Source organism: Lepidochelys kempii, chromosome 3 (assembly GCF_965140265.1).
Source record: "Lepidochelys kempii isolate rLepKem1 chromosome 3, rLepKem1.hap2, whole genome shotgun sequence".
NCBI lineage: Eukaryota > Metazoa > Chordata > Testudines > Cheloniidae > Lepidochelys > Lepidochelys kempii.
The window spans coordinates 165,249,225-165,272,546 of NC_133258.1; the positions used below are offsets into that span (position 1 = coordinate 165,249,225).

The 23,322-nt window shown below is 45.9% G+C and overlaps 1 protein-coding gene across 2 annotated transcripts in view; it reads left to right on the forward strand.

Annotated features, from left to right (window-relative positions):
* PTPN14 (protein tyrosine phosphatase non-receptor type 14) overlaps positions 1-23,322 on the forward strand; it is a 181,799-nt gene that overhangs the window by 144,467 nt on the left and 14,010 nt on the right. For both annotated transcript variants that reach the window (XM_073338921.1, XM_073338920.1), the window contains 4 exons: positions 2,339-2,482; positions 8,300-8,518; positions 20,006-20,134; positions 21,458-21,692. In XM_073338921.1, coding sequence (XP_073195022.1) covers positions 2,339-2,482; positions 8,300-8,518; positions 20,006-20,134; positions 21,458-21,692 — 727 coding nt within the window. The remainder of the gene's footprint in view (positions 1-2,338; positions 2,483-8,299; positions 8,519-20,005; positions 20,135-21,457; positions 21,693-23,322) is intronic.

Consider the following 23,322-nt stretch of genomic DNA (forward strand, 5'->3'; position numbering starts at 1 on the left):
GAATAGTCCTATTGAAATCAAGTTAAGAAAGTGCATATTTCTTTTTCAGGATGGGTCCAAGAGCAGAAGAAATTTTGAATCCATTTACATTAATGTGATGTCCAAGTGATCTGGGGGTGTTTAGAAATAATAATAATAATAAAAATAATACTAGCCTTGCTGTTAATATTCTTCACGGCGGGGCTATTAGTCAGCAAATAAAATGAGGTTACTTAATATCTACATTTATAATGAAACACTTCACTATACCCCAGGGGATTTTTCAAGCTTGTTTAGAAAGCTCCCATTTTGTTATCGCTGATTCTTGCATTTGAAGTAATGATTTAGAAGTAGTGACAACAAAATTATTTGTTAGTCTGAAAGTTGACAGGCCCTCTGTTTCCTTTGAGTTCTGCTAGAAAAAATGCAAAAATGGATCTCTCAAATCCTGAAAACTGTCATTTCCTAGGTCATTGGTTCTGATTCTTGGGGTCAAGGTCTCAAGATGGACCACAAAGCTGTATCCTAGAGGTTACGTTATTCCCTACAGTATCTAAGCTTTTATTTAACAAAAAAAAAAAAAAGTTATAAACTTTCTGCTTGCAAAATATAACCTCTCACATGTAAATACTGCAGTGGTAAGGCTTTTTAACTGTGTAGCATCCCAGAATATATTCAGTAAAACGATCTGAATTATATTTTTTGATCTCTTTCAGATATGAAGTGATCAAAGGGTTATGCATTGAGTGTAATTGTCTTCCTTAGCTGTAGACAGCCCAAGGAATTCAAAACAAATTTGTGTGTGTGTGTGTGTGTGTATTACAGCATTTTAGACTTTTGGAGGGACCAAAGAAGTACAAAGGATTGTGAGACTGGGCACAGAGGATTCTGGGATGTGGGGAAAGATAGAGAAAAGCTTGGGGTATTGGGGCCAGGAGTGGCAAAATAATCTGAGAACCTCTGTTCTGGATATTCATTCAGTATTAGATCAACTTTGTTCACCTCATCAACACCATGTGCATGTTTGCTTTTTGCAAACAGAGGTTATTCTCTTTTTTTATGCTCAAATTGCTTTTAAAATGGTTTCCAGTCTAGTTCAGGAATCACATGACATTTCTACCTCTTTCACCATGGGCATTGAAAACTATCAGCTAACCATTTGTGAATTTGGTGCCGTGGCTGATCCCGTAAGCACAGAATTCACCATTTTCACTTTGGGACATTCTGTTTTGTCCAAGACAGCAGATTTTTATGAAGCCATAGCAGAAAACCAAACAGAAATTGGGCAAAATTACCAGACCTTGAACTGTCTGTAAATCTGGTAAAAACATGGTTTTAATTTTTGCTAGTTTCACCAGTAGGATGAGTATCTTTATGCAGTTATGCCAAGGTACCTAAGGGCAATGACAAAGTTTGCAGACTGGCCCGTTCCAGAAACAATCCATTTACTATATGCCCGTGGGGAGTGCTTTTCCAGCAGGAGAGCTTGGGCCATGCTGTAATAGCAGTTTTCAAAAGCAGCTGTGATCCAGACAGCCTTTGTGCATTGCTTTCCCCCAAAATCAGGAGGGAAGAGTCGCCAAGAGAATGAAATGAAATATTTCCCCCTCTTCACCTTCCTGGAGTTGTGGCCCTCCACCTCTTAGATGTATCATTTCCCACTAGCCACAGAACGAAATTAGAACTCAAACTCTCCATACAGCAGTGTAATGTACTACACGAATATGATGTAAAGCAAGTTCTGTGCATCGCATCATATTAAAATATGTTTTTAAACACCATGAGATCATTCTTAGCATCCAGTATACAGTGGGCACCATTAACAGCTGGACATTTACTAAACACAGTAGTTTAAATTTACCAAAGTATTTCCCATTCTAAGCATTAAACAAACACCTCAGCAAAGATAAAACTTGCAGTGGGGCAAGCAGTGTATATTTTTCATGGTTTTCTGCTGCAGTAAATGGAATTGAACACCGTTTAAAACCAGTATAGGATATGTTTGCATAAGTATTGCCATCATGACATGGTGAGATGATTCTTTATGTCCTGCTAGCAACTTACCATTACAGAAAAGATGCTCAAGATTTGTATTTGCAATTCTTTTGGTAGCAAGTAAGCTATATTTTACCTTTTGGACTGTTCCTTTGAAATTAAAATTCTGTGCTCATGTAGGAGTAGGCCCCTGGGGAATAATAGGAAGAATTGGAGGTTTTATTTGAATTTACTCTGCTAATGGTGATCATCTGCATTTCTTGGCTAGAGAGTTGCAGATTTTGGAGATTAAAAAAACATTCCAGTGTTTTACTGGCATTATAGATAACACAGAGATGAAAAACATGCCTTTTCTTGCCAAAAGAATCTAGAGAAACAGAAGATGGCAGGCCTGGAGGCCCAGAAGAGGCCCTTGATGTTGGCAGCGTTAAATGGACTCTCCGTTGCTCGAGTTCCAGTGCCTGAGGATAGCCAGGATGAAGTAGCCAAGGTGCCAATGGATGAGAGGGTAAGAGAGGTTCACAAAGTGCTATTTATTCCATTGTTTCTAGCAATTGTATGCATTTGAAGTTTTAAAAACTGGAAACTGTTACTAGTGGCCACGCTGAGAGCACCATCAGTGATGGAGGTCTTTGGTATTGTCACTGCTTCAGTGAGGCCAAAATCTTGGGTGATGAACAATTGTAAGAGGTTCTGAATGCCCTCTGATGTCAGTGGAAGTTGAACGTGGTTTGCACCTCAAGGAGTGTTCAGCGTCGCACAAGATCAAGCCCTAAATCTAAAATATTGCACATCTCCTCTTGGCCAGGGAGGTTGATACACCAGTCACTCTTTGTTGTAACATAATGTGCTGAATGATGCATGTAGGTTGCTGAGAAGAGCCCTAGTTGCAGTCCAAGAGACAACAAAGATTCATTCTTAATGATTTCTCTTTGCATTTCTGTGTATGCATATGCATGCAATTAAAAACAAATAAAAATATCTGTGCCATTAACTGATTTTTGTGCATGGAATTTTGCACCCTATACAGTTTGTACAAGTAAATGACAGCAGTTACATATGGTAAGCCCATTTCTCCCAAATACACATCAGAGGTTTTTCTTTGAGTGATTGCTCATGTCCATTCAACTTAGGTGTGTGTGCTCGCCACATGCACCAGTGCCGGAAGTGTTTCCCTCAGCAGTATCCGAAAGGGACCAGCTCTGGAGCCCCCTGGAATGGCACACATATGCTGCGGCATATAGGGCACTGCTGGCCCCCTCCACCCTCAGTTCCTTCTTGCCGCCAGCGTCAGTGCATGGAACTGATACTGCTTCAGCTAGAGCTGTTGCTTTTCGTTAGTTCGAACTCATTTGCCTCTTGCAAATATTACTGTATATAGATTCCCTCTAGTTTAGTTCAACCTATTTGTTAAGTTAGATAAGAGGCCCATGCCCATTAGTGATCCACATAATAGTTGTTTACAGTTCTTGGTTGAAGGTCATATTAGTGATAAGTGCAAAATCTGCAAGTCCTTCAAGCCCAGGACGAAGAAGGAATGTGACATTCATTTGAAGGTGCTCCGGATGGAGTCTGCCCTTACCCCGAGCTGGAGCAGTGCTCTGATTCAGCGCCAAGTACCATGACCTCAGTGTGCAGTGCCCTGCCAATACCATCTATGAGCCGGCACCGGTTTCCTTCCATGGCTCCAGCCAAGAAGCCCAAGAAGATGGGGCAAGGAAGGTTTCCAGCTTCCCGCAAGGGAAAGGACAAGTTTGGGGTGGACCAAGGCCCTGTCATGGGTGCCTCTTCACCCACTTCGGGATCCCGGGCCCCAGCTCAGGTCGAGCGGTGTAGCCCAACCTGCTCCCTGCTGGCTACCCTGGATAGTGGTGGAGGTCCTCATCAGCTCCAGGTGCTGTCCACGCTGGAGGCCCTCCGAGCAACGCAAGACATTATGTCCCTCCCAGTGCCGGCCACTCCAGCCCCTGTGGGGTCCCGGGGTAAACCCACATTGGGACCACCACCACAGTCTCCACTTTTCCTGTAGCATTCCCCATTGCGGGGAACGTCCCGCCAGTGGTTGCCCTCACACACCCGACACGCTTCTGACCATGATAGGTAGAAGCCTTGCAGCCCCATCCCCTCTCTGGACTTCGGACAAGGGCAGAGAGGCTCGAGGCGCAGCTCGCCGGTGACCGGGCGCAGACCTCTGGAGGCACATGTCCCCTGGCAGGAGTTTCGGAATCAGTGCCCAGAATCTCCACGGCACCGGTACTGCTCCAGGGACAGGTAGAGGGACCAACGGTACCATTCCGTGGACCATCGCCGATCCCCCAGGGTGGCATCACTGCATGTGGCTACATCTTCATGATGCCAAGCCCGCTCTAGTTCCCGATCCTGCTCCACATCCTGGTACCGCTCGTTAAGCGTGAGGCATAGATCGCTGGCTCAGGGCTGTCGCAGGTCCGCTGAGTGCCACTAGTGCCCAAGGCCCCAATCCAGACGCTCGTCGAGGTCAGCCAGATCCAACTCCAGGAGGGGCGACCGGTACCGATCAGGACAGAGCCACCAAGCAGCCCTGTGTTTGTCGCAGGGGAGCGACCACTCGGACTTTGGCTTCGGTTTGGAGCAAGGTTCCCTAGCGGCAGGACAGGCCCCAGCACCTACGGTGCAGACTACAGCTGCAGCACTGCAACCAGGCCCATGGCCTCAGACTCCGTGGCCGGCACAGTGGTACCCATGGGGGGTTTGCTTAGCCTTCTCAGGCTGCGCGCTCAGTATCTGGAGCTTAAGAGAGACTGGCTACCACCCTCTCCCACCCCACTGCAGGTTACAGGAGGAAGTGGGCGAGCAAGCCACCGGACCACCTATGGGTGACCTACCAAATTGTTCCCCGATCCTTCCTCCTCTCTGTTTGCCAACCGCCTTTCTTCCTTCCTCCCTGCATGGGCATCTACAACATTGGACCGATGGGTCCTTAATATGGTGGCGGGCACAGGGTTACATCCTTCAGTTACTTGCTACCGCCCCTTCCCGTCCCTCTTCAGGGACCCCCTCATGAGAATCGTCTTGTACAGGAGGCAGAGGGTCTACTACAGCTGGGTGCGGTGGAGGTAGTTCCTGTGGGGTACAGAAACAAGGGGTTCTATTCCTGATACTTTTTAATCCACACAGCCAATGGCAGTCTGCGGCCCATACTAGACCTGCGGGGCTTGAACCGCTACTTAGCGAAACTGAAGTTCCGCATAGTCTCCCTAGCTTCCATCATCCCCCCACCCTGGATCCGGGAGACTGGTACACCACCCTCAGTCTGAAAGATGCGTACTTCCACATCACCATCTTCAAGGGACACAGATGGTTCCTCTGGTTCACGGGAGGTCCCGACCACTATCAGTTCGCAGTTCTTCCGTTTGGCCTAGTGGCAGCACCATGGGTATTTACCAAGTACATGTCGGTGGTGGAAGCTTACCTCAGACGTCCAGGAATCCAGATCTGCCTGTGCTTCGACAACTGGCTTGTCAAGGGCAACTCCAGGTCCAAGGGGATGTCGTGGTGCTGCTTGCCATGTGCCGTCACCTCGGCCTGTTGGTGAATGACAAAAAAAATCCATGTTAGTTCCGGTACAGAGGATAGAGTTCATTGGAATGATGCTCGACTCAACCTCTACCAGAGTGTTCCTGCCAAGGAGAGATTCAGGGCACTGACAGACGTCATCGCGGAAGTCTCCACGTTTCCTGTGACCACAGCCAGCGTTTGCCTACACATACTAGGTCACATGGCAGTGTGTATGTGTGTGGTGTGCCACGCCAGGCTCCAGATGCGGCTCTTGCAGCAATGGCTGGTGACGGTCTACTCCCAGTCCAGGGACCACCTGGAGAAGGTTGTCACCATCCCCGCGACGGTACTTACCTTGCTGCGATGGTGGACCGACCCTGGGAAAGTCCTGGAGGGAGTTCCCTTCGTCAGCGTTCCTCACTCAGTTGAGTTGGTTTCGGATCCCTCGGACCTTGACTGTGTGGTGCACCTTGGCACCCTCCAGACCCAAGACATGTGATCCCCAGAGGACTCAATGCTACACATAAACGTCAAAGAGCTCAGGATGGTGTGCAGAGCATGTGCGGTCTTCCTACCTCACTTGTCAGGCAGAGTGGTCAGAGTCCTGATTGGCAGCACAGCCTCGATATCCTACATCAACAGGCAAGGCAGAGCGTGATCCTCGGCCCTTTGCCAAGAGGCACTCCGTCTCTGGGACTTCCTCATCGACCACGGAATCCGTCTAGAAGCGTGTCACCTTCTGGGGGGCCAGGAACACACTAGCAGATCAACCACGCAGGGACTTCTCCTCTCAACACAGGTTGTTGCTCCACCTGTAGGTAGCCGGCATGATTTTCCAGAGGTGGGGAACTCCCCAAGTGGATTTGTTTGCCACAAGGCAGAACAGGAGGTGCCACAGGCTTTGCTCCAGATGAGGTCTGGGCAAGGGCTCCCTCTCCAATGCCTTCTTCCTGCCATGGGCAGGAAGCCTGATGTATGTGTTCCCTCTGATTCAGCTCATCAGCAAGGTACTAGTGAAAAAAGAGGAACAAGGCGCAGGTTATCATGATCGCCCCGGCATGGCCTCCCCAGCATTGGTTTGGGATGCTGTCAAGTTTGTTAGCGATCCCTCCGTGGCCCCAGCCAAACCGACTGGACCTGCTGTCACAGGATCATAGCTGACTCTTGCACCACAACCTCACGTTTCTACACCTCACAGCGTGGATGTTGCGTGGCTGAACCTGAATGAACGGGCCTGTTTGGTCGGAGTCCAGAAGGTCCTCCTTGAGAGTAGAAAGCCCTCGATTAGGCAGAACTACCTGGCAAAGTGGACAAGGTTCTACTGCTGGGCGGCCGAACAGGGCATCTCCCCTTCGCATTCTTTGGTGCAGTCGATCTTGCTGCTTCATTTAAGGAACCAGAGCCTGGCGAACTCTTCTATCAGGGTGCACCTGGTGGCCATTTTGGCCTTTCATCCACCAATTCAGGGGCAGACTGTGTTTTCTCATGACATGACCGTCAGGTTCCTTAGAGGCCTTGAGAGGCTTTTCCCTCAAGTCCGGTCCCCATCCCCTTAGTGTGATCTCTACTTGGTTCTGTCTTGACTCACGGGTCCGCCCTTTGAGCCTTTGGCCTTGTGCTCCCTATCTCACCTATCACTGGAAGGCAGCTTTCCTGGTGGTGGTGATATTGGTGAGGCAAGTCTCCGAGCTGTGAACCCTGACCTCGGAACCGCCATACACGATCTTCTGTAAGGACAAGGTCCAGCTCTGTCCCCACCCAGCTTTCCTTCCCAAGCTGGTGTCCGCTTTCCCTATGAGCCAGGACATCTTTCTTCCGGTCTTCTGCCCGAAGGCCCATGAGACTAGTGAAGAGAGGCGCCTTCAAGCTTTAGATTTCAGAAGGGCCTGGCTTTCTATCTAGATCAGACAAAACCTTTCTATAAGTTGACTCAGCTTTTCATCTCTACAGCTGATAGGATGAAGGGCCTCCCGGTGTCCATGCAAAGGATTTCTAATTGGATCACCTCTTGCATTCGGACCCGCTACAATTTAGCGTGAGTCCCTCCGCCGCCGATCATCAGAGCCCACTGGACAAAAGCTTTCCTGGCACACATTCCGATCCAGGACATCTGTAAAGCCATGACGTGGTCCTCGGTACACACACGTTCATGGCCCACTATGCCATCACGCAGCAGGCCAGGAATGATGCTGGGTTCAGCAGAGCTCTGTTGTAAGCTCCATGTCCGTGAACTCCTTACCCTCCTCCAGGGGTACTGCTGGGAGTCACCTAAGTTGAATGGACATGAGCAACACATCTCGAGGAACACCACTTACGGAAAAAGGTAACTGTCTTTTTTTGTATGTGCACAGAAATGGCAATGTACAGATTAAGACCATGTTTTGAAAATGTGGACCTAAATTAATTGTGAGAAAAGAGTGACTATTTTTAAAGAGAATTTTTTCAAAAATATACTTGAGATAAGTCCATTTATGGAATCAGGATTGTTAACTAGAAGGTTTTTGCTTTATCTTGCACCAGAATCTATAACTATAAAAAGAGAATGTACTAGAAAAATAAAATTCTCTGCTGATTTAACTACATTGAATCAGACAGAGTTATGCATTCTCATACCACATAAAACTGTGTATAGTAAGCAGTATAGCTCCAAGCAAAAAGACGAGAACATCCTAGTTTTTGATGATTCGTTCTGTATTGAGATAAAATACTGCCCTATGATACTTTTGCAACCATTCTGTCTCGAAAAATTAATTGAGGAGAGTATTCCTTTCCTTCTGTTAAATCACAGTGCAAAATCTTGAAGAGGAAGTTGGAAGAGGGGATGGTATTCACCGAATATGAGCAAATTCCAAAGAAAAAGGCAGATGGGATCTTCACCACTGCAGCATTGCCTGAAAATGCTGAGCGCAACCGCATCAGGGAAGTCGTTCCTTATGAGGAGAACAGAGTAGAGCTGGTGCCAACCAAAGAAAATAATACAGGCTACATCAATGCCTCGCACATAAAGGTAAAGGCTTTCGAAGCATAACATGGCACATGAAGAAATGTTAGGGGAGTGGGTATGTTGTTACAGGGATGGCCATTGTTCTCTAACATTAGAGGACTTGCAAAAAGTTATTTACTCACATCTACCTACGTTTCTCTAAAAAATGGGCAGGTTGTTTTACCTGGGACGACAATGTCACTACATCACATTCCTAATTTCAAGGTTTAGTGAACAATCATGAATTGATGTATTTATTACACTTCTGGGACCTGGAAATCATTGTACAGAAATTTCCTTATCTATTGCAATGCTGCATAGACTAGCAGCTAAATGCTTGCGTTAAGCTGAAAAGGGCATTCAGCATATCTTAAATTTAACTGAAGGGCTAGCTCTACCCATATTAGTTCTCACCAATACAATTTCCATCACCCTGACCCTGCAGGAGCAGCTGGGCCAGCAGGAATTTCCTCCCAAGGGAGGAGGATAGGCAGTGCTTCCACCAGGGGAAACTTTAAATGGAAACGTGCGGGGAGAAGGGGAGTGCACTGAATCAGTAGGAGTTCTGACCCCAGAGCTTCTCTCTTAGTTTTAAATCTTATGGGGCTTGATTTTTAAAATGTAGGGGTGTTAAATGCATGTTTGCCTTTTGAGCATGTCCAGTACTCAAGTGGTCTAGTAAATCAGACCCCTAAAATAATGACTTTCATTTAGACTGGTCATATGAGCATTCATATTGCCTTGTTTCAAATGGGAGTTTTGTAAAATGAAGTTATGTTACTGTTCAGAAATTCATTGTATGAATGGTTTAGATACAGTCTGACCCTGTATGCTGCTTGTAAGCCTGCTATATAGTCATTTTCAGCAGTAAGCTGTCTCAGGGTGGCTGCAAACTCATTTTTATCTTCTCAGTTTCTAATAACAGCTTTTCAAGGCCCCTTGGTGATTATCACTCTGTTCTGAGAGAAGTAGTGGTACTCAGTTCATGCCAGGCTGGCATGTGGCTGTCATCTGGCATGTGGCATTCCCATTGTCCAAAGCTAAATGAAAAAAAATTAAATTATAATAATAAATAAAACATTTTGTGCATTTACACCTTTGTGGAAGAAAGGCCTTTAAGTCCAAAGAGAAGAGCTAATCTTAGTCATGATTTACAATATTAAATCCTGTTGATTCAAAATACCTTTCTAAACCAGGATCCTGGGGGGTTATAACTTTCCCACCAGAGTCCTGGTGGATAGCAGATACTGTTTTTTGGCATCATCTGCCATTGCTAGAATGATAGATTATTGAATCACATTTTTTTTCATCTAATTTGTGGGAGAAAAAATTTCTAACAATATAAATTGTGCCCATAAGGTAGTATCAGCCAGGAAAAGAATTTTCCCCAGCCAATTTTAAGAGTCCACCTTTCATCTTGTGTGTCACTATTGGACACACACTCATTTGAGATCTAGAGAGCATGCAGGAACATGCACTAATGTTTTACTATCTGACACTCTGGCTCTTGCCAGTATTTTCTCCTTGAACTCCAGGTGGCTGTTACAGAAGCCAAGCAGATGATCTTTTTGCTTAGAAGGTGAAATTGCATCTGTGAAATTTACCTCCGTAGCATAAAGTGTGTGCTTGCAGCCCAATACTCAATTTTTAATAACCTGCAGTCAGGGCATTAGAATGCAGTAAACATTCCAGGCATCACTCTCTCTCCAGACTATTTATGGTTCTATCCTATCTGATGCCAGGAGGCTGGATATTTGTACCAGAAGACAGCTCCTATATCATTTTGATAAGATCCATGCCTGGAGGATCATGACCCCCTCCAACACTAAGTCTGCAGTCCCTGTGGGTTCTCTGCTTACTTAACACTGGCCTATCCTGTCAAGATGTTAAGCACAGTCTGAATACAGGGTCACAAATCATAATTTAAGTTATGGATTTTTTTTTTAAAAAAAAACCTTTATTTTTTTGCTGCACTTAAAGCATAATCCAAAGATCATTGAAATTAATGGAAAAAGATTCCCATTGACTTCAGTGGACTTTGGATCAGGTTCATATTACACAAAAATGCAATCAAATAAAAAAATCATATATTGAATACAGCTACATATACAAATACGGGTCCGGATGTCGAGTATCTGAAATTTCAACTGATTTTAAGCACTGTTCATCAATTATCTGGATTTGGTCCACAGATTGTAGTTACTATCCATATAGGAGAGTGGTGTATATGATTGAATAGGAAACAAAACAAGGAGCTAGATTTAAGGCTGAAAAAACCTTTCCTGGTATATTGAAAACAATAATTTAAATACAGCTCTAATCATTGTGGCATCTAAGTGCAAAAGCCAAACATCTAAGTTTAGTGTTGTTTCAGCAGTACAAGCTAAACTGACATTTCTTTCCTAAAATTTATACAAAGACTTGCATCTCAAGTATGGTACACACTTAGTTTTGTCAGAGTTATTGATTGTTCTTTATAGCATTGGCTGCCAGAACCTTGATATCTATGGTTGTGTCAGCCTTTATAATATCAATCTTTTTCTCTGGGATTTATAACTTTGTCAATAAAAAGTTGCTCTGGGCTGAAACTTGGAATTAGAGGTCCCAGTCTGAGAGACCGAATATATATATATATAAATTATATATTTTAACTTTGACAAAATAATGGGTTCACCTGGTTTTGTTTTTAAGCTGCTAAAGGTATTTTTAAAAAAAAATTAGGTTTAGTGATTTTAAATGTTCTTGGGGTTTTTTTTACCTGAAGAATTGAAAAATAGTTTGGATATGAAAAAAAAAGTGATGTTTAGTTGGTGATAGTGTTAAAATGGCAGATTTTTACACATACCGTTGAGTAAATTTTAAACTATCTAAGTATTTTAGAAGATTTACTTCATGGGAGGATTACAAATAATCTGTTTTAAATGGGAATTTTCAAGGTGATCTAACAGTACATTTTAGTTATTGCACAGTATAGAGCATGTATATCTTGTTTCAAATATGCTTTTTAATTACCTGTTTATATGCTGCAGTGCAAACGCACCAAAAGTATTTTTTCAAGATCTGTTAGGTCAATTATATGTATTGGGAAAGGATTTTCATAATTTACTTTTGAAAAACTGTTAAATGTGCCATATCTATTGTATGATAGATTGCAACCACTGAACTGAAAACCATAAATTAGTGGAGGAAGAGAAATTCAAAGCAAATTCTGCTGGCATATCAGATCAGTGTATTATATGCAATATGTGGGCATAACTGGATGATTTGGGAACAGGCTCAACTGCAACTTTGAAAGTGATCCACAGAACAGGACTACTTACTAGAAATAATTTTTGTCCATTATAAAAGAATTAAGCATGATCAAATCTAGTGACATCAGAGGACTAATCAGCCTCTTGCTTTCCTGATGCAAAATGTTCAAATGGTGCTTACAAAACTGTGTGTTATCTGCAGCCATGCAGTGTCTTTTAAAATGTATATAGAATCTGCCTAGTGCTCAGACTTTCTTTCAAAGTAATCATTGACGGCCTGATGCAAAGCCCATAGGACTCAACAGGAGTCTTTCTAGGGTATGTCTACCCTGCAGCTGGGAGTGAGCCTCCTGTCCCAGGTAGACAGTTTTGAACTAGAGAGGCTCCAGCTGGCACGCTAAAAATAAAAGTGTGGACATTGCTTTCGGGCTGCAGCTCGGGCACTCAGACTCATCTGAGGCTCACTCCCAGCAGCAGTGTAGACATATCCTTAGTGATTTCAATGGGATTTCAATCAGGCCCTTAAACAAAGATTTTCCTTTTTCCATTTGATGCACTGCATTGTCTTAATTTTCTGCAAAAACAGGAAGAAGTATTCTTCTTCGAGGGCTTGCTCATGTCTATTCTATTCTAGGTGTGTGCACAGTCATTGGAGGTTTTTGCCTTAGCAGTATCTGTAGGGTCGCTTATAGCACCCCCTTGAGCGCCCCTTGGTATATTAGGCGCCACCAACCCTACGTTCTCTCAGTTCCTCCTTACCACCGTGATGGTTGGTCTTGTCTTGCATTACAAGAACATTAGCGGTTCTTAGAGTCCGTTGTTCTGTCGTCTTTGTTTTTAGTTGATAGGTACTTAGACCATTAAGTTAAGTGTTAGACTAGTAGTTTAGGAGTTAGAGTCCCAGCTGGGACTTCGCCTCAGAGCGGGGCATGCCCCTTTCCCCGGGCTTTAAGTCATGCTCAGCATGCAGCCAGCCGATGCCCTTTAGCAACTCTCATGATAGCTGTTTAAAGTGTTTGGAGGAGTCCCACAGAAAGGATGAGTGCAGGATCTGCAAAAACTTTCACCCTCAAACTCAAAAGAAGTGGGATATTCACTTGAGGGCCCTCCTTGTGGAGGCTGCTTTTTGTCTGACCTCAGAGCCCTCTCGATCGGACTCCATGCCTGGCAATTTGGCATCGGTGCGCAGTGCACCGCCAGCACCAGAATCTACCAATCCACCCTGCACTGTTCCCTCTCCCTAGTGCCTAAGAAACAGTCAAAGTCGACGGGCCTGCTGGCACCGCAGAAAATGGGGGCCTTGGGCAAAGAACTAGTGTCAGGCCATGTGCCCGCCCTGGAATTGCTGCTGCAGTCGGAGCCCCTAGCCCAGCCAGGGACCCACCTCTGACTCCTGGGAGCGGCAGAGGGTTCTGACCCCTAGCAGGGTCATCTGTGCCCAAAGCAGGCCTGGCAGCCAAAGAGCAAGTAAGCCGGCCGGCACCACAGACACCAAGCCAGGTGATGGACCCGGCTAAGGCCCTGGCATTTACGGGCAAGCTGGTTATGGGACCGCCCTCTAAAGCAGCAGAGCATCCCCGGTCCCTGGACCACAGGCGTTGATCCCCATCACCACCTCAGATCCCGGCACCACAGCCTCAGTCCCTGGTTAGAAGACACAGGTTTCTGACGGCAAGGTCTCCATGGCACGGGACACGTGAGTCACAACGCCGATCCCCATGGTACCGTCGGGCCTCCCACCAGAGATCGCCATGGTGCAGTCTCCTAGGCATCTATTTCCCCCCACCCGCTCCCCGGTGCAGGACCGTTTCCTGTAGGGGCACTGGTCTCCGGCTCCCCGGTACCACTCTTTGGGCAAGCACCGATCCTCGCCCTCTCCTGAACATCATTCTGAACCTGCGCCGGCTCAACAAGTCTCTCAAGAAGTTAAAGTTTTGCATGGTCTCTCTGCCCTCAATTATTCCCTCCCTGGATCTGGGAGACTGGTACGCTGCCTGGAACTTGAAGGAAACATATTTCCATTTTTCCAGGGCACCAGGCGCTTCCTCCATTTTGTGCTGGTCCAGCGCCATTTCCAATGCACGGCGCTGCCCTTCGGTCTCTCATCGGCCTCAGGAGTGTTCACAAAGTGCATAGCACCAGTGGTAGCTTACCTGAGGTGCCGGGGTGGTCAAATTTACCTGTACCTCGATGACTGGCTAATAAAGGGCTGGTTCTGGGATCAGTTGCAACAGCATCTTGATCTGGTTTTCTCCACCTGTTGTGACCTGGGGCTGTTAATAAACGAGGAAAAGTCTACCTTAAATCCAGTGCAATGTATGGAGTTCATTGGAGCAGTCCTCAACTCTACTCAGGCCTGAACCTTTCTCCTCATTGGTTCCAAGCCATGGATGACCTCATCTTGTGCATGCAAGCCCACCCTCTCACCACCGCTCACAGGTGCCTGCAACTGTTGGGCCACAGGGCAGCCTGCACTTGTGTCATCCGGCAGAAGTGTGTGGTCAGGATCCCGGACCAAGTACTGTTGTTACTCACCTGGTGGCAGAATTCTGCGTTGGTGTTGGGGGAAGTTCCCTTCGTGGCTCTGTCCCTGTTGGTGACCCCCCATCTGTCCCTGTTGGTGACCCCTGACCGGGAAAACCGAGAAGTCTGCTGCTTGCCAGGGGCTAAGATTCGCGATGTGACGGAGAGACTGCCGAGACTCATCAAGCCCTTGGATCGCTACCCCTTCCTGCTTCTCCACGTGGGCACCAATGATACTGCCAAGAATGACCTTGAGCGGATCACTGCGGACTACGTGGCTCTGGGAAGAAGGATAAAGGAGTTTGAGGCGCAAGTAGTGTTCTCGTCCATCCTCCCCGTGGAAGGAAAAGGCCTGGGTAGGGACCGTCGAATCGTGGAAATCAACGAATGGCTAAGCAGGTGGTGTCGGAGAGAAGGCTTTGGATTCTTTGACCATGGGATGGTGTTCCATGAAGGAGGAGTGCTGGGCAGAGACGGGCTCCACCTAACGAAGAGAGGGAAGAGCATCTTTGCGAGCAGGCTGGCTAACCTACTGAGGAGGGCTTTAAACTAGGTTCACCGGGGGAAGGAGACCAAAGCCCTGAGGTAAGTGGGAAAGCGGGATACCGGGAGGAAGCACAGGCAGGAATGTCTGTGAGGGGAGGGCTCCTGCCTCATACTGAGAATGAGGGGCGATCAACAGGTTATCTCAAGTGCTTATATACGAATGCACAAAGCCTTGGAAACAAGTAGGGAGAACTGGAGGTCCTGGTGATGTCAAGGAATTATGACGTGATTGGAATAACAGAGACTTGGTGGGATAACTCACATGACTGGAGTACTGTCATGGATGGTTATAAACTGTTCAGGAAGGACAGGCAGGGCAGAAAAGGTGGGGGAGTAGCACTGTATGTAAGGGAGCAGTATGACTGCTCAGAGCTCCGGTACGAAACTGCAGAAAAACCTGAGTGTCTCTGGATTAAGTTTAGAAGTGTGAGCAACAAGAGTGATGTAGTGGTGGGAGTCTGCTATAGACCACCGGACCAGTGGGATGAGGTGGATGAGGCTTTCTTCCGGCAGCTCGCAGAAGCTACTAGATCACATGCCCTGGTTCTCATGGGTGACTTTAATTTTCCTGATATCTGCTGGGAGAGCAATACAGCGGTGCATAGACAATCCAGGAAGTTTTTGGAAAGCGTAGGGGACAATTTCCTGGCGCAAGTGCTAGAGGAGCCAACTGGGGGGGGGAGCTTTTCTTGACCTGCTGCTCACAAACCGAATTAGTGGGGGAAGCAAAAGTGGACGGGAATCTAGGAGGCAGTGATCATGAGTTGGTTGAGTTCAGGATTCTGACACAGGGAAGAAAGGTAAGCAGCAGGATATGGACCCTGAACTTCAGGAAAGCAGACTTCGACTCCCTCAGGGAACGGATGGGGTAGGATCACCTGGGGGACTAACATGAAGAGGAAAGGAGTCCAGGAGAGCTGGCTGTGTTTCAAGGAATCCCTGTTGAGGTTACAGGGACAAACCATCCCGATGAGTCGAAAGAATAGTAAATATGGCAGGCGACCAGCTTGGCTTAACGGTGAAATCCTAGCAGATCTTAAACATAAAAAAGAAGCTTACAAGAAGTGTAAGGTTGGACATATGACCAGGGAAGAGTATAAAAGTATTGCTCAGGCATGTAGGAATGAAATCAGGAGGGCCAAATCGCACCTGGAGCTGCAGCTAGCAAGAGATGTCAAGAGTAACAAGAAGGGTTTCTTCAGGTATGTTGGCAACAAGAAGAAAGCCAAGGAAAGTGTGGGCCCCTTACTGAATGAGGGAGGCAACCTAGTGACGGAGGATGTGGAAAAAGCTAATGTACTCAATGCTTTTTTTGCCTCTGTCTTCACGAACAAGGTCAGCTCCCAGACTGCTGCGCTGGGCATCACAACATGGGGAATAGATGGCCAGCCCTCTGTGGAGATAGAGGTGGTTAGGGACTATTTAGAAAAGCTGGACGTGCACAAGTCCATGGGGCCGGACGAGTTGCATCCGAGAGCGCTAAAGGAATTGGCGGCTGTGATTGCAGAGCCATTGGCCATTATCTTTGAAAACTTGTGGCAAACGGGGGAAGTCCCGGATGACTGGAAAAAGGCTAATGTAGTGCCAATCTTTAAAAAAGGGAAGAAGGAGGATCCTGGGAACTACAGGCCAGTCAGCCTCACCTCAGTCCTCGGAAAAATCATGGAGCAGGTCCTCAAAGAATCAATCCTGAAGCACCTACATGAGAGGAAAGTGATCAGGAACAGTCAGCATGGATTCACCAAGGGAAGGTCATGCCTGACTAATCTAATCGCCTTCTATGATGAGTTTACTGGTTCTGTGGATGAAGGGAAAGCAGTGGATGTATTGTTTCTTGACTTTAGCAAAGCTTTTGACACGGTCTCCCACAGTATTCTTGTCAGCAAGTTAAAGAAGTATGGGCTGGATGAATGCACTATAAGGTGGGTAGAAAGTTGGCTAGATTGTCGGGCTCAACGGGTAGTGATCAATAGCTCCATGTCTAGTTGGCAGCCGGTGTCAAGTGGAGTGCCCCAGGGGTCGGTCCTGGGGCCGGTTTTGTTCAATATCTTCATAAATGATCTGGAGGATGGTGTGGATTGCACTCTCAGCAAATTTGCGGATGATACTAAACTGGGAGGAGTGGTAGATATGCTGGAGGGCAAGGATAGGATACAGAGGGACCTAGACAAATTGGAGGATTGGGCCAAAAGAAATCTGATGAGGTTCAATAAGGATAAATGCAGGGTCCTGCACTTAGGATGGAAGAACCCAATGCACAGCTACAGACTAGGGACCGAATGGCTAGGCAGCAGTTCTGCAGAAAAGGACCTGGGGTGACAGTGGACGAGAAGCTGGATATGAGTCAGCAGTGTGCCCTTGTTGCCAAGAAGGCCAATGGCATTTTGGGATGTATAAGTAGGGGCATAGCGAGCAGATCGAGGGACGTGATCGTCCCCCTCTATTCGACATTGGTGAGGCCTCATCTGGAGTACTGTGTCCAGTTTTGGGCCCCACACTACAAGAAGGATGTGGATAAATTGGAGAGAGTCCAGCGAAGGGCAACAAAAATGATTAGGGGTCTGGAACACATGACTTATGAGGAGAGGCTGAGGGAACTGGGATTGTTTAGTCTGCAGAAGAGAAGAATGAGGGGGGATTTGATAGCTGCTTTCAACTACCTGAGAGGTGGTTCCAGAGAGGATGGTTCTAGACTATTCTCAGTGGTAGAAGAGGACAGGACAAGGAGTAATGGTCTCAAGTTGCAGTGGGGGAGGTTTAGGTTGGATACTAGGAAAAACTTTTTCACTAGGAGGGTGGTGAAACACTGGAATGCGTTACCTAGGGAGGTGGTAGAATCTCCTTCCTTAGAAGTTTTTAAGGTCAGGCTTGACAAAGCCCTGGCTGGGATGATTTAATTAGGGATTGGTCCTGCTTTGAGCAGGGGGTTGGACTAGATGACCTCCTGAGGTCCCTTCCAACCCTGATATTCTATGATTCTATGATCTCCGATGCCTCGGACCTGGGGTGGGGAGCCCACCTGGTCAACGTCAGCACTCAAGGTCGTTGATCGAGTCACGATCATTCCCTACACATCAACATCACAGATCACCTATCTAGGACATCTGTAGGGTGGTGACCAATTGTCTGTCCACACTTTCACGTCCCATTACGTGCTGACCCAGCAGGCCTGGCACGATGGTAATAACAAAATGTTTTTTAAGTACATCAGAAGCAGGAAGCCTGCTAACCAACCAGTGGGGCCCCAGGACGATTGAGTTACAAAAGGAGCACTTAAAGATGATAAAGTCATTGCAGAGAAGGTAAACGAATTCTTTGCTTCAGTCTTCACGGCTGACGATGTTAGGGAGATTCCCAAACCTGAGCCATCTTTTGTAGGTGACAAATCTGAGGAATTGTCACAGATTGAAATGTCACTAGAGGAGGTTTTGGAATTAATTGAGAAACTTAACTGTAACAAGTCACCGGGACCAGATGGCTTTCACCCAAGAGTTCTGAAAGAACTCAAATGTGAAATTGCGGAACTATTAACTATGGTTTGTAACCTGTCCTTTAAATCAGCTACTGTACCCCATGACTGGAAGATAGATAATGTAATGCACACTGGAAAAAATAACCAACTATACATACAATATGATGGGGGCTAATTTAGCTACAACAAATCAGGAGAAAGATCTTGTAGTCATCATGGGTAGTTCTCTGAAGATATCCACACAGTGTGCAGCGGCAGTCAAAAAAGCAAACGGGATGCTAGGAATCATTAAAAAAGGGATAGAGAATAAAACGGAGAATATTGTATTGCCCGTATATAAATCCATGGTACACCCACATCTTGAATATTGCGTACAGATGTTGAATATTGCGTACACCCTCATCTCAAAAAAGATATACTGGCATTAGAAAAGGTTCAGAGAAGGGCAACTAAAATGACAAGGGGTTTGGAACAGGTCCCATATGAGAGATTAAAGAGGCTAGGACTTTTCAGCTTGGAGGAGACTAAGGGGGTTATGATAGAGGTATATAAAATCATGAGCGGTGTGGAGAAGGTGAATAAGGAAAAGTTATTTACTTGTTCCCATAATATAAAAACTAGGGGCCACCAAATGAAATTAATGGGCAACAGGTTTAAAACAAATAAAAGGAAGTTCTTCTTCACACAGTGCAAAGTCAACCTGTGGAACTCCTTGCCTGAGGAGGTTGTGAAGGCTAGGACTATAACAGGATTTAAAAGAGAACTGGATAAATTCATGGAGGCTAAGTCCATTAATGGCTGTTAGCCAGGATGGGTAAGGAATGGTGTCCCTAGCCTCTGTTTGTCAGAGGGTGGAGATGGATGTCAGGAGAGATCACTGATCATTACCTGTTCGGTTTACTCCCTTTGGGGCACCTGGTATTGGCCACTGTCGGTAGACAGGATACTGGGCTGGATGGACCTTTGGTCTGACTCAGTATGGCCATTCTTATGTTCTTATGATGCTGGCTTTGGTAAAGCAGTGCTGCACGCTGCTAGACTGTGAACTCCGAGCCCACCTCAGAGGATACTGCTTGTGAGTCACCTAGAATGGAATCGCCATGAGCAAGCACTTGAAGAAGAAAAAACAGTTACCTAACTTTTCATAACTGTTGTTTTTCGAGATGTTACTCATGTCCATTCTATTACCCACCCTCCTACCCCTCTGTTGGAGTTGCTGGCAAGAAGGAACTGAGAGCGTGTAGGGTCGACGGCGCCTAATATACCAACTCATAAGCTCAAGGGATGCTACAGCCGACCCTAAAAATACTGCTAAGGCACAAATCTCCAACGACTGTGCACGTGGGCATGAACCCACCTAGAATGGAATAGACATGAGCAACACATCTCAAAGAACAACCGTTTTTCTGGCTTCTCTAAAACTTGCTTTTTGGTCCCTGCTGTAAACTGGCCCTGCGGATGTCTGTGTTTAACATGTCAGCTGTATAAAATCTTGTGGCTGTTTTTTTGTTTGCTCAGGCCCTTGTGCTCAGGGTGATAAGAGAAGAGTTGTATGCACCCAAGGTTAATTTTTTGCTGATTTGCTGTAATTGTAGGATGGATTAGTGTGGAAACTTAAGAGTAAAAGGTTTTATAATCTTCATTTACGTTTAAAAATAGTATTAGCACAGGCACTGCAGAAAACTCTGGCATTAACTGTATTTTTTTCCTGACTCCTAGGTTACTGTAGGTGGGGAGGAATGGCACTATATAGCCACACAAGGACCTTTGCCACACACATGCCATGACTTCTGGCAGATGGTGTGGGAGCAGGGGGTGAATGTTATAGCCATGGTCACAGCTGAAGAGGTACGTAAAATTACATAGAGCAATTCTTTCTGAATGTGAGCAGCTCTACCATTGTCACTGCTTCCCATTCCAATAATCTGTTTTTCTTTAGCAGCCCTTTTATTTTCTCCTTTTATTCCCCTTGAACACGTGTCTGGAGATAATCTACTGCCGTGACCTTGTGTTTTATAGCTCTCTAGTATTTAGCTTGTCATTTACTAAAATAAAAAAACAACAACCTCCAAGCTTTAGTTCAGTTGTAAGACTTTGGTTTGCCAAACAAAGCAAAAATGTTTCCATTGGAATGAGTACCCTGAACTGCTCTTGGTTAAAAAGACATTTATTCCCAGCCCATCCAAGGCCAGTTCTGCATACTGTCATCCTTATCGCTGAAAAGGGACCAGAAGCTGTTGTTCCTGGAGAAGTGTCCATTTAAAAAAAACCTTTTTATTCCTATGCCAAGCAAAACAATTATTTTTATTGTAATCCAAGAACTGTGTGCTATGTTATAAAAACTGGCACACGTTGCTAACTAACACTACATCCAGCTTTGAACCCTCCTGCCTTATCAGAACATAGGAATTAAAATACCACATTAGCCCAGTGTTCTGTCTAGTCCACTTTCGCATCTCTGACATTAACCAGTATCAGATTGTCAGAGGTTAGAGAGACAAATCCTTTTAATGGACAGTTATGAAATAACCTACCTATGGGGAAGTTTCTTCCTCACCTATTGCAGTCAGAAGTTGACGTATGCCCTGAAGGATGAGAGTTTTTTCCTTAGGTTTTTTTTTTTTAAGTCTCTTTAATGCAGGCCTGTCGATAGCAATTCTGGGTGATGAATCCGTCACATCCAGGACCGACCGCTGTGGCCAATCGCGCTGGCCCGCGGGGCTCCCCAAAGCGTGGGGCTCACAGTGGTCATGTGTGCCTAGTAGCCCTGCAGCCTACCTGTATGATTTAAAAGGGCCAGGGGCTCCTGGGCCCTTTTTAAATTGCCCGGACCCCAGGGCAATTGCCCCCTTTGCCTACCCCTGTCGGCGGGCCTGCTGTAATGTAACTGTGGATGTTCTCATTAACCAAAGTTCAAGCCTTGAGCTTTCTAAACTCTTGGACTAAATAATATTTTGTGGCATTGAGGTTCCACAGGTTAAATATATGTTTTGTAAAATGTGGCATTTTACATTTAATGCAATTCAGTTTCTTGGGAAGCCCCTTGTTCTTCTCTTACAAGAGAAGATAAATAGAAATACCCAGTTTAGCTGAACAAGTGGTTCTGTTTGTGAGAATTATAATTGCGACACTACAAGAAGAATCATTTTAATTTTGCTTTTTGTGGTTCAGGAAGGAGGAAGAAGCAAGAGTCATCGCTACTGGCCTAAACTTGGCTCTAAGCACAGCTCAACCACGTATGGGAAGTTTAAGGTGACAACTAAGTTCCGCACAGATTCTGGATGCTATGCTACTACGGGGCTGAAGGTCAAGCATCTTTTGTCTGGGCAGGAGAGGACAGTGTGGCACTTGCAATATACTGACTGGCCTGATCATGGTTGCCCAGAAGAAGTCCAAGGATTTTTATGTAAGATTCCTTAATTAATGCACACATTTATGGTCCATGAACATTTTTAAGAACCAAGGGAGCATTGCACGCTTTATAGCTTCTGTCAGCCGAACTCATTGCACATGCCAGGGGCTCCTGGCTTCCCTCTATTCCAGCCGATAAGCTCCCTATATGCCATCCTCCAAGCTCCCTGTATTTCAGGGGCTCCCTGTAACTTCCCCCCTTCTCCCCACTGCCAGTGGCTTTGTGTGCTCCTTTCCCCTCCATTTCCACTTCACCCCCATCCCAGGGTTTGTGTGCCCTTCTCATTCCAGGGCCCCCCATTCTTTCCCTCAAGGCAGGCACTCTGTGTGCACCCCCTCCCCCATATTTTCCCTTTCCCCAGGGCTCTGTCTACCCCTTTCCTCCCCTGCTAGGGGCTGTGTGTGTCCCCTGTCTTTCGAATATGGTCCTCAGTTCTCCCCGACCAGAGGTTCTGTGTCCTCACTTCCTCCCTCCTCCATATCAAGGACCCCCATTTCCCATGCTCCCCATTGTTGTTTATCTGGGAGATAAGTCACTTAGGGTGTCAATATGTTTAACTCTACTGGGAGAATGAGCAGAGATGAGATAGAGTATTATTATGTTGGAAGGTGTTAATGGCTGCCATCAACTGGCTATTTGATCTGTATGTGTCCCCCATTTTTCCCTCTGTCAGTTCTCCATTTTTCTCCAAAATCAATGGGGTTCTAGCCATGGGTGCATAGAACGTTCCCTGACATTTTGGAATTGACTGGATGTGGCGTTCAAAAGTTATTGTGTTACATATAGACAGACAAATACAGAAATATCATCAAGTTGAGTGTAAGGCCTTCACAAGCTTGGCCAGCCAAGAAGGAGATCAGATAGGGGAGGTAGGGTCATAAAAATAATAGGATATGCCTAATTGTTAGTCAGTCGGGGGCAGTAATCTTAACTCCCTACCTGCCTAGGAAGTGTTTTAATTATCGGGCTGTACATAGTTGAAGTGTGGGAGGCTTGGGTGAGAGGAAAAATTCTCAACCGTTGTATTGACTTTTATTAATTCAGTACTGTTCCTTACTACTTTATTACTAATAAACACTTAATACACTAGTAATGCTACCGTAATGACCCTAAGGAATGCACGCCCCTTTTATTTAACTTTACAACTGGAGGGAATAATACGCAAATAGAATTTTCAGCTTTGCCAAAGTGACGACTCAGGGTATTATGGGTTAGTAATGGAGTTTTCAGCCACCACTTTAAGTTGGGCTACTCTATTTCTCATTGTATTTCCAAGCTTCTTTTTTGAAAGGACAGTCTTCCAACATTCAACCGCAGCAATTGGGAAGTTGTAAAAATTGGAATCCAGCTGTCCATAGAGACAGCTGGATACAGAGGTCATGGTTCACCACTGCTGTACACCTAATGGAATCACTTCCACTTGTGCAAAGTAGGTGTAAAATGCCACCTTTCTGATTCTGATGGCATTTTACACCCAGTTTGCACAGGTGGGAAGGACTCCACAGGGTGCAATGTAATGGTGAATTAGGTCCAGAGACTTCATTTCTGCGGGTCATACAATTCCTGCTGGAATAATCGTGGGAGAGACCCATACCCTGGTCAGAACCTGAGTGTCCTAGTTTGC